This window comes from Brassica napus, chromosome A9 (genome assembly GCF_020379485.1).
Source record: "Brassica napus cultivar Da-Ae chromosome A9, Da-Ae, whole genome shotgun sequence".
Classification (NCBI taxonomy): domain Eukaryota; kingdom Viridiplantae; phylum Streptophyta; class Magnoliopsida; order Brassicales; family Brassicaceae; genus Brassica; species Brassica napus.
Window position 1 is genome coordinate 44,405,240 of NC_063442.1, and position 11,385 is coordinate 44,416,624.

An 11,385-nucleotide genomic window follows, 5' to 3' on the forward strand; every position below is an offset into this window, starting at 1 on the left:
CATACCAAGGAATGGGTTTTCACCCTATCCGGTTAGACCATGCGCTTGGTCTAACCGTGCATTGATCAAGTAAGTAGCAGGCACTGTAAAAATGGCGATGAATGATAAAGTATACACTAACCATAAATTGATTTTCTACCATAACTCGAAATAATGAATAAGAATTTACAATCAATTTTGAGTAATAGAATAGATGTTTGCTGCAAAAAATAAAATAAAATAAGAATTTACAAAATACAAAAGAAATAATTTATGTATTATTTGTTTTTTTGTATATTTTATATTTTTGGTGTGCTTCAGTTTAACATTGTGATCAGTACAAACTTAACATTATGTTTTCTAAAGGGTTCATAACTGTTTCTGAAAGGTTTAGAACTGTTTTTAAAGGTTGGAGAATAGTTTCCGACCGGTTTAGAACTCTTTTTGAAATGTTTATAACTGTTTCTAATGGGTATAGAATCTCATTACTATGCTATTTACACATTGTTTCTAATATATTTGAGTAAATATATTTAAAGTAAAAAAATTAAAATTATAAAAAAAAAACCTAATCAACAAGAGTTGATATAAGGGGGAAGCTTGAAAACGACATAGTTTCAAGGATGAATAAGAAGATTGGCTGGGAAATATATAGCCGTTAGAGATCAAGAAACGGATATATAATTAATAAAAAAGGAAAAAAAGAAAAAAAAGGCCGTTGAGAGAAAGAACACACTCTCCTGTATTCAATTAAAAGCTTTATGACCGTTGTGATTATTATTATACATTCCCCTCTGAAAAAGAAGGATCCAAGAAGAACCCTCTAAGTTGTGCGATTCGATTCGATTCTTCCCTCTCATGGAAGGAACAACGATGATCGAGCAGACGTATGAGTTCTGTGCGCCGCGATGGTTTGATTTCGTTATTGGAGAGACGGACGACGAGGCTCGCCGAGCAGAGCTCTGGTTCGAATCCGCTTTAAGCTGTGCTCCTTCTCGTAAGTTTCGATGTCTCAGATCTGTAATTTAGTTCTGATTTGGTCTCAATTGCGTTAGGGTTTAATCTATCTCTCTCTCTCTGTGTGTAGCATCGGTTCCAAGAATCAAAGCAAGGAGATCATTCAAGGTAGAGACAATGTGCAACTTCAATGAAGAAGAAGAAGAAGAAGAAGAGGCCAAGAAAGAAGATGTTAGTCCAATTAAGCCATCTCACAGCAGCAGCTCCAAGGACTCTGATGCAAGGTTACTTATGCAGTTTTGTGTAGTGATGTTTGTGTGAGGCTGATTCTAAGACTCCTTCTTCTTGTTTCATTCAACAGCGACAAGGAGAACATTATTGCTCCTCAAGCCTGCACACCAAAACCACTAGGAGGAGACTCAGTTTCCCTTAAGAAGCAGCAAACTGCTAGAAAGATGGCTAGCCTGCTGAGGAATCCCAAAGGAAGTCATCAGAAAAGTGTGTTGATGATTAGGGAAACGAGTGTTAAGAAGAACATGGTTGCTGCTGCCACTACCAATCTGATTCAGGATAATCAAGCCATCAAAAGGCAAAAGCTAGACGATGGAAGATCAAGACAGGTGTGAGCCAATCTTTTTTTCAATAGCATCAAGCTTATTAACTCCATATCTCAAAAGCTTTACTCTTCTGATCATTGGTTTATCTTTAGATTCTCAATCCAAAACCAACGACTCTACTTCATAAGACAAGACAAGGTCTAGTCAACACAGGTTTCAACGTATGTCCTGAAGTCACTAAGCAAACTCAGAAGGAGAATAGAAAGGTATGAGTTGGATACTTATTATAAAGTTTCGGACAGACGCTGGTTGTTAACTTTTGTGTTCACTTTTAAAGGTTTATGTCCGTGAGAGAGTTGAGCCTTTCATATCAACTGCTGAGTTGATGAAGAAGTTTCAAACAAGCACTCATGCCAAGGCTTCTCTTCCACAGGTAAACAAACAAAGAGACCTCCTGATAGTTTCTTTCTCTGATTCCTTTTAATTAACTTCCGGGACGGTGTGATGTTTTCTTTGTGCAGAACCGAACTAAGCTCACACTGACAAGACCTAAAGAGCCAGAGTTTGTGACATCTCAACGAGCACGTCCTTTAAGAGTGAAGAGCAGTGCAGAGCTTGAGGAAGAGATGCTGGCAAAGATTCCCAAGTTTAAAGCTCGTCCTGTCAACAAGAAGGTAATGCATTTTGCTTTCACTGTGTTATGTAAAACCTCAGAAAGTAAATTTAAAACAAAAAGAATTAATTCTCTTGTTTGATGCAGATTTTGGCAGCTCCAGCTTTGCCTGCGCCACAAAGAAGCACACCACATCTACCAGAGTTTCAGGTAGAGACTATCATCATTTTAGAAATGAATCTTTTATTTGATCTACAAGAGGCTCATATCTTACCGTTGCAGGAGTTTCATCTTGAAACAATGGCTAGGGCGAACCAACATGCAGAGACATCTTCAGTAGCTTCAACACAAGTGTCTAAGCAGGTATGAAACTTCTTCTTTGCCTATGTGGTCACCTCGTTTCATGCCATCTGATTATTTCTTGCACTCACAGCATAATGACTGGAAGCCTCACCTAACTGCACCAAAGCCCCCTGTGCTCCAAACAATGCTAAGAGCTCGTCCTACTAAAGCAAAAACTACTGCGGAAATTGAGCAAGAGGAACTAGAGAAGGCACCAAAGTTCAAAGCAAAACCTTTGAACAAAAAGGTACTAACTACTTCATATATATATTTATCTCAAGATATCTAACTTGGAATCAAATAAACTCATCATCCAGATATTTGAAAGCAAAGGAGAGATGGGGATCTTTTGTAACACCAAGAAGCACATCACCATACCTCAAGAGTTCCACTTTGCTACAGATGAGAGGATATCCAAACCGAACTCTGTCTTTGATGCATTTGACAAGGTAGATTTCAACTTAACATAACCTGTTTTAATTAATGCAAGTGGTTATGTTCCATGTTTGACACAACTTCTTCTTGTGTCAGCTGTCATTGACCTCTGAATCTTGCCATGAAAAGCCTCTACCAAGGATCACTGCTCCAAACCCCTTCAATCTAAGGACAGAAGTATGTATTTTTTACCCACTAGCAACTTCTTTGACTGACCACCAATTTTTACTGACAGTTCTTTTAACTACTTTGTGGCACTCCAGGAACGAGGCGCTGAGAAAGAGAAGAAGTTTGTAATGGAAGTCACAGAGAAACTGATAGGAGATGAGAGGGCAAGAGTTCCAAAAGCAACCCCATATCCTTACACAACCGACTATCCCGTGGTACCACCAAAACCAGAACCTAAGCAATGCACAAAGCCAGAACCGTTCCAGTTAGAGAGTCTAGTGAGGCATGAAGATGAAATGAGAAGAGAAATGGAAGAGAGAATGAGAATGGAGAGAGAAGAAGCTCAGAAGAGGCTCTTCAAAGCACAACCAGTTATAAAAGAGTAAGTAACCAACCTACTGCCCCTTTTGTCCAGGAACTTTATCAATGTTTTCAAAAAGCTAACTATAGATGAACACAGGGATCCAATCCCTGTTCCAGAGAAAGTACGTAAGCCACTCACAGAGATTCAGGCGTTCGACCTCCATGTAGAGCATCGAGCTGTTGAGAGAGCAGACTTTGATCAGAAAGTAAGCTTTTCAGTCACTTCAACAATAAACAACATGCTTACATAACCTCTTGAACTGACGTTATTTATCATTCTATTGGAACACCAGATCAAAGAGAAAGAGAATCAGTACAAGAGATACCGTGAAGAGAGTGAAGCTGCAAAAATGGTATGCAACAACACACACTCAACTTGTTACATATATAATATCTCACTAAACTTTGCTGAAGTGTAAAACAATACTTGAAAACATCTATCAGGTGGAGGAAGAAAGGTATCTGAAGCAAATGAGAAAGACGATGGTTCCTCATGCCAGACCTGTGCCTAACTTCAACAAACCCTTCTTCCCTCAAAAGTATGTTTCTTCAAAAAGAACTGAACTCTCTTGTTTTTAGGACCATATTGCTTAAAAACTTCATGTCACACACAGGTCCAACAAGGAGACAACCAAACCAAAATCTCCCAAGCTTAGAGTGATCAAAAGAACCGAGAGAAGAAAGATGATGGTTCGTCCAGTGACTGCAGCTACAAGTGCTTCGGCTGGTCAGATGAGATAGTTTGTAGATGAGACATGTTCATGAATGCTTGAACCTGCATTCCCTTTGTACATTTTGATCTATTCAGTACTAATTTTTCCTTTGTAATCTAAGTACTAACTAATATTGTAGAAGTACTTCCTCTTATGTATCCTGATTCAAAATTGTTTTACCTTGAAAAAGATTTATCTTAATGATATAAAGCTCTCTTCATCCTTGACGCCAACATAAAACAGGATAAACACTCTGAATGTTATGTTATGTTAGAGCATATCAGTTAAATTTTCATTCATGTACACATTGTTTGAATCACTTGCTCCAACTTCTATCTGAAAGAAATTGTTATGGGCCATTTTTCTCTTTTGAGTATCAGTTTGGTGGGCCTTTAGTGTCAAAAAATATCCGTATTTTTAAAATGACAAAAATCTAAAAATTATGTTTTGTGGTTTCACTGTTTGCGTCAGCAACTTTTTACAGAGGCAAAAAAAACCCATTTAACTCAACGGTTGAAACTACTTTGTGAAATAAAACGGATGGTCGAGATTGATGCGAGAGAAAACTCAACATTTATTATTATTGCTTTTGACCTAGATTGTGACGCCGTTCACCTTAACAAAAAAAAAGAAAATGAGACGAATCATTGTTGACCTTTTTTAACTTGAAACCTTACGAAAACTCTCTGTCACCGCTTCAATTAGGTATAACTCATCGTCTCTTTTATATTTTTGTGTGACTGTTTTGTTTTCGGATTTCTGATGGCTTATTTGGAACACGTGTCTATTGTTAAGCTGTAAAAGTACCAATACAAAAAGTGTTATTACATGATGAACAGACACGTTTGATTCATAGTACATCAGTTTTATTTTATTTTTTGGTCAAAAGTACATCAGTTTTATAGAATGGATAAATATTGCTTTAAAATGTATTATTAATTAATTTTCACTTTTGTAACATTTTACTGATTTGTTAATGTACTTAAAATTTTAATTTTAAACAAATTTTTTAACTAAAATATTTTGATATATTTGTTAAAGCTGATTAATTATGTTATTACAAATTATTTTAATATATACAAGCTTTTGAGATGGATGAGAAAAAAAAAGAAAATTTTGAGATATATATATATATATACTGAGATATATATATTATGCATGAATTGAAAACAAGAAATCAAAACTAGCGGATCAATATTTTTAAGGAGACATCTACAGATGGAGCATACCTTGAGTTGGGTGATTGAAAACTTCTCCGAGAAGAATGATGTGATAAGAACTGCTGACTTCTCAATCAGCGGCTGTGAATGGTAAATATATAGGAAAAAACAAAATCACATTCTTTTTTTTGGCTGAGTTTTATTATTATTTTCTAACATGTAAAAAGGGTTTTCTCCTAGGTGCGTTTGTGTGCATCCCAAGGGTACGGCTGGCTCTGATCACTTGTGTCTGTACCTGCACGTTGTGAATACAGATTCATTGAGTCTTGGATGGAAAAGGAGAGCTAGTTATTGCTTTGTTTTGTTGAATCAATCCGGAAAAGAGCTATTCAGATCAGCTGGTAAATTATATCAAACATGTTACTTAGTGATGATTATCTGATTGATTTACTAAGAAGATGAAAAATCTTGCAGAGGACAGCAGATGCACATTGTTCTGCAGTGAGATCTTATCCTGGGGTTACAATAAGACGCTGCCTCTTTCCAAACTCCAAGAAAAAGGGTTTCTGAAGAAGAACAAACTAACCATTAAAATCTACATCAAAGTCCTTGAAGTTGTTCATCAAGGAAAGTCAACTGAGAATGAGATGTTAGATTACCGTGGTTTTCAGATCCCTGCTTCTCAAGTAAGTTAACCCTAATCTTTAATAAATAAATCCCATTTGTTAATGATTAGCATAACAACATCCTCTCTCTCTCTCTCACTGTTTTGGCAGATTGTACTACTGAACAAGAATGTACCTTATGACCCAAACCATTCAGTAGATTTCGAACCAGAGAACCAAGCGGTCAAAACAAAGTACAGGAATCTCCTCCGCATCGTCGAAACACTGAGCAAGCCTCCACAGAGCTTGTCTTTGGCTCAACTATGCAAAGCTCAAAGCGAGGTGAATGCGCTGGAGGAAGCAGGCTTCAAGCTCGACTGGTTAAATTCAAAGATTGAGGAACTTTCCTTGGAGTGCAAGAAAGAACCACTTTCTGATGGATCTAGGGTCCGACAACTCGAGGATAGGGTCAACAATGTGGAATTGACTCTGTGGGATCTCAAAGTTGAACTGGACAAGGAGAAGGTTAAATCTGCTGCTGCCGCTGCTTCTGCCGCTACCGCTGCAGCTGCTGCTTCTGCCGCCGCTGCTGCTGCTGCTTCTTCCGCTGCCGCTGCTGCTAAAGTTTCTTCGTTTCCGTTTATAGATTTTATCATAAAAAGGTTCTTTCTCTCTTGCTTCTCATTCTCAAAATACTAGGATCATCTATGTTTTAATACTCATCATGGCTTTGTGGATTTTCCATCCAAAAACATCATAATTGGTTAATGTGTTGTGATCCCATCAACTTTTGAAGGATGATTCTTCGTTTCCGTTCTTATCAAGCAAATTTGAATTATTTTTCTTTTCTTTTTTTTTGTCATTATCTGCCTTGTTCTTTTCACTTCCCATTTGAATTTGAATTTATTATATTACAATCACATTCAGTTCTAAAATATTATAATCTCCATTCTCCACAAACAAAATATGATAAACACTTAAATTAATAAATAATCAAAGTTATTAACAATAAATATATGAGCAATATAACTTGTAATTTCATTTGTATAACAAAGGGTAAAACACCAAAAAAAAAATTGTTTTAATAGTATTGATGTATGTGTGTGTGTTTTTTTTTAATTACGAGAAGGTTTAGGCCAAAGCCCTAATCCCCCACACCCGAACTTCAGCATGTAATATTAGTTTGTCCCGGTGGTCATTCGAACTAATGACCTCTGGACATGTCCCTTTCTAGCTGAGCTAATGTCCTCTAGTAAAATGATTGCATTTAACAAGTATGTGTGCGCATCTTATATACAGTTAATTAGCCAAATCTACATCAGGAAGTCTGATACTTGACTCTGTCTGAAAATTCTTGAAGTAACTTCTCTCTAACAAATGGAGAAGCTGACAATACCCATCTACTAAACTCCATTATCTCCATACCTTTAAACTCAGCTAACATCTTGTACTTCTCTCTTTTCCGTTCCCTCTTTGAAAAAGACATACCTTCTTCCTCTTCACTACCACCTTTTCTCTTTTTCTTCTTCTTATGATCCGCACACTCTAAGTTCTCATTGCTGTCACCCTCTCCATTGAACCTCTGAGATGATGTTGATGTTGCTGTCCTTCCACCGTTGATGATATCTTCATTTCGATGTGCATACACAATGCCTATTCAAATAGTCACACAAGCCAGAGCAAAGATTCATAAGACCACAAAAAAATATTCAAGCAGAGAAAAGTACACATCAGTCTTATTCTTACCCAAGTCTCCAAGCATAGGTTCCTGTGTTTCCTGTTTAGAAGAGCACAAGATTTCCTCTTCATCATCTGAAACACCTTTCTTACTATCCTTACGCAATTCAACGATCTCGCTAGTGAATAGCTTATCAGAGAGATCACGGAAAAGATTTGAAATCCCAAACAGCTCCCCTTGAAACTCTTTACAGTCCTGATCACAAAAACGAACCACAACATTAGATCTCTTTAATGAAACTAAACCGGTTTAAAACTATATATTTGTTTATATGTTACCTGAACTCCTTCAAAGTACCTAGTCTCCATCTTCCCTGCAACTGCAATGTTCGAAAGCTGCTGTTTGTACACTTGTCTTGTATAAACCAGCTCCTCAAGGGAACCAGCAGCCAACAAACGAAAAACCACAACATGACGTTTCTGTCCATACCGAAACGACCTGTCTTGCGCTTGCAAGTCATGAGAAGGGTTCCAGTTCGGATCAAATATAACCACACGGTTGGCACTCACAAGGTTTAGTCCCAGCCCACCAGCTCTAGTTGATATCAGAAAGACCTGTTTGCTAGGACTCGCGTTGAAATCATCTACAAGAGACTGTCTCAGATTAGTCGGAGTTGAACCATCAAGCCTCGCAAAGCTATAGCCTTTCCTAATCAGAAACTTCTCAAGTATGTCCAGCATCCTGACTGAGAAGCTGAAGAGAAGTATCTTGTCCCCCTTTGAGATCCAAGAAGCCATCAGCTTCTCCAAAGCTCTCATTTTACCACAGTGTTTCACATCACTCAGGTCCATGAAGCTCTCGCTCGCGGCAACTCCTCCCGCTAGATCAATATCTGATCCAAACACTGCAGACACAAAGTCTGCGTCCTTCTTCTGCTTCTCCGGTTCATCTCTAGCGTTCGGTTTGACAAGCTCAAGATGATTGCTCACCTGCTGAAGCTTCACAAGGCAGGGAAGGACCAAGCAGAAAGGGCATGAGTCACAACCGTCTGGAGAGTCTCTGTGGATGTAACTCCAGATAGGTCCATCAGGAACAATCCTTCTGCAGCACTCTGATTGCTTAAGAGGGCTTCCGCACGCGCAGGGTTTGTCTTTATTCACAAGACATTGAATCTCTGGGAGCTGCAGCATTCTTTGGTAGACACGTTTCTGCAGCTCGCTCATCTGACAGAAGACTACGTTGTCTTCCTTCCCCATCATCAAATGCCCTATGGTCTCCTCCTTCGTCCTCCTCAGCATGTACTTACTCAGAACACTGACAAGATGCTGTTTCCTCTTCTCTGCAATGTGGACGAATCTTTCCGGAGCCGTTGCCCTCTGCCCTTGCTTTAGAGGTTCATCATAGTACTCTCGGAAATGCTCACGAGTTCCCAGAGATCCTGGCGCTACCCACTCAAAGAGGTTGAAGAGCTCGGTGATCTTGTTCTGCATCACTGTCCCCGTGAGACCGAGTCTTTTCTTGGTCTTGATCTTGAGACACGCCTCGTAGAGTTTGGACTTTTCGTTCTTCAAACGGTGCGCCTCATCGGCGATCACTATCTCCCAGTTAATCTCTGACAAAACAGGGCCTTGGATTCTAAATGTGTCGAAGCTGGTTACCAGTACCTCGACGCCACGGGCGTTGAGTTTCTCGAGAATCGTATCTCGGTTAGCTCCGTGGTAGACAGAGACCTTGAAGAAGCTGGCCCAGCGAGAAAACTCGCTCTCCCAGTTGTGGATTACCGAAGATGGACAGATGATTAGTACAGGACCCTTTTGAGAGTCTGAAACAGACGTATCAGTACCAGCAGCGTCACTGTCTTTTCCATAAACTCCAGCAAGAAATGCAATTGTCTGAATAGTCTTTCCCAGTCCCCTGTGCCACAGCTATAGTTTTAAACTACACAAGAAGACTACAACCAGGGCCATTTACACAGCGACACACAAAAATTCATCCTTTATCCACTGAATCTATCAGTATAATGGTTTTAAACTACACAAGAACATTCTTAAGAAGACTAAAACAAGACCCATTTACAATGGTGACATACAAAAATCCATCCTTTTTCCACTGAATCTATTAGTATAATGGTTTTAAACTACACAAGAATATTCTCAAGAACACAAAAACAAGACCCAATTACAATGGTGACATACAAAAATTCATCCCTTTCCTCTGAATCTATACATAAAGTTGTAACATTTTTCAAAACAAAGCAGAGAAGAACTCACATGTCATCGCCAAGAATGCCACCATGGTTGTTTCTATAGAGATTAAACAGAAACTTAACTCCCTCTCGTTGATGTTCAAGCAATCTACAGTTGATAGAAGCTGGTACCTAAACCACATCACAACAAAAACAACACATTCTTAAAATTCAAAATCAAAATAACTTCGAGATGGGCCATTAAGACGTGAGCAAAGGCTAAGACTTTCGATAGAAACTAACCTGTATGATCGGGATTTCTCCGATTGATGACAGCACAAGCGGTTCGTACGGACCGGAGTAGTCAAATTCGACCCGGTTTAAACCGGGTCTCCCAAATTCAATCGATATTTCGTCATCTTCTTCATCAAATTTGATACTTCTTTTGTGGGTTTCTTCGGGAAGAAGATTGGAATCTTCGACCTGGGTATTTGAGATTCTGGATTCGTGTTTCGAGGGTAAGAAGTATGAATCGTCGAGACGGAGTAGCTGCTGCGAGAGAGACGATTTGGGAGGTTTTCTCGTCGGTTCCAACTCTTGGGTCGATGAGGTTTGGGACGACGATGATGATGATGACGGGAAAGTACTACATGGCTTCAAGGTCTGTTTGAAAGTGTGTAACAACGACGACATCGCTAATCGATCGCGTTGCCAGAGAGAGAGAAAGTCGAGTGCTTTCTTCGAGAAGTTGAAAAAAGTTGTATTTTTTAGAAAATTTAAAACTTATTTCCTTTTATTCGAGTTATTAGAAAATAAAAAGGCAAAAGGGAAATTAACATGTTCATTAAATCGGGAACGGTTTCGAGTAATGGGCCGACCAAACTAAGCCCAAACTGTACTTTTGTCCTAACATGGTTTTAGGTTTAGGGTTTCTTGTCCCTCTCCTGTATATATATCAATGTCTAATTCATATCTCCAGAGATAAGACGCCAATCTTCTTCTAATCACCTTTTAATTGATTTGTTCTCTCGACTCATTCGATTTCTTATTTGTCAATTATTTCGGTTTTCAAAACGTTTTGTTATGAAAGTGATGAAAGTTGTAGATAGGTGATGATCTTATGATCGATAAAAATTTCAACTCGCTACGTTCTTTCTGATTCTTACCAGTTTTTTTTTTTTTTTTCTCAAATTGAAATACATTCATAATCGAAATACCAATATCATTACAAAAGCTGGCGGCAAAATGAAATAGCCCCAGAACCAAGAGCCCATAGAAAGCGGCAACTAAAACCCATACTAGGGTGACTTAAACCCACACCAGGGTAACTTAAATAAACATAAATCTACACCGACATCGAACCAACTAAACGGTTCTTTTTGTTTGCTTACCAGTTTACTAATTTGTTTTCTTCAAAGTTCTTTTTTATTTGCTCCCCTGCTTCACCTTTTTTGTTGAAAGTTTTGTTTTCTCTCATGAAAAAAAAACTAACGATTTTGACTCGGTTCAATTGGATTTTGCTATTTTTGGAACATGGTAATGCTGGAGAAATGATGATAAATCAGTATAAATCTTAGGACACCTTCTGACACACCTGTGTATGAGAATGACGTGTTGTTCTGATCTTCAG

General features: G+C 38.5%; 3 protein-coding genes and 2 non-coding genes across 5 annotated transcripts; 4 read left to right on the plus strand and 1 right to left on the minus strand.

Annotated features, from left to right (window-relative positions):
• Window positions 1-724: 724 nt before the first annotated feature.
• On the plus strand, window positions 725-4,347 carry LOC106369266 (protein TPX2). Its single transcript, XM_013809395.3, has 16 exons — window positions 725-976; window positions 1,067-1,220; window positions 1,298-1,556; window positions 1,646-1,759; window positions 1,831-1,926; window positions 2,015-2,167; window positions 2,254-2,316; window positions 2,389-2,469; window positions 2,540-2,695; window positions 2,766-2,897; window positions 2,980-3,060; window positions 3,147-3,433; window positions 3,512-3,620; window positions 3,708-3,767; window positions 3,859-3,953; window positions 4,029-4,347. The coding sequence occupies exons 1-16, from the start codon at window positions 838-840 to the stop codon at window positions 4,153-4,155; spliced, it is 2,106 nt and encodes a 701-aa protein (XP_013664849.1). The 5' UTR covers window positions 725-837; the 3' UTR covers window positions 4,156-4,347.
• A 200-nt stretch (window positions 4,348-4,547) lies between these two features.
• Window positions 4,548-6,730, plus strand: LOC106403913 (MATH domain and coiled-coil domain-containing protein At2g42460). Its single transcript, XM_048741981.1, has 4 exons — window positions 4,548-5,437; window positions 5,528-5,688; window positions 5,762-5,973; window positions 6,064-6,730. Exons 1-4 carry the CDS (start codon window positions 5,346-5,348, stop codon window positions 6,589-6,591), a joined length of 993 nt encoding a protein of 330 aa, XP_048597938.1. The 5' UTR covers window positions 4,548-5,345; the 3' UTR covers window positions 6,592-6,730.
• A 412-nt stretch (window positions 6,731-7,142) lies between these two features.
• Window positions 7,143-10,529, minus strand: LOC106369267 (switch 2). The gene is made up of 5 exons (XM_048741980.1): window positions 10,059-10,529; window positions 9,841-9,947; window positions 7,909-9,484; window positions 7,639-7,825; window positions 7,143-7,545 (listed from the first exon to the last, which is right to left on the minus strand). Exons 1-5 carry the CDS (start codon window positions 10,446-10,448, stop codon window positions 7,211-7,213), a joined length of 2,595 nt encoding a protein of 864 aa, XP_048597937.1. The 5' UTR covers window positions 10,449-10,529; the 3' UTR covers window positions 7,143-7,210.
• Window positions 10,530-10,836: 307 nt separating this feature from the next.
• Window positions 10,837-10,921, plus strand: LOC125578819. Its single transcript, XR_007316902.1, has one exon. It is a non-coding gene; the product is annotated as a small nucleolar RNA R32/R81/Z41 (small nucleolar RNA).
• Window positions 10,922-11,297: 376 nt separating this feature from the next.
• On the plus strand, window positions 11,298-11,385 carry LOC125578817. The gene has a single exon (XR_007316900.1). It is a non-coding gene; the product is annotated as a small nucleolar RNA snoR31/Z110/Z27 (small nucleolar RNA).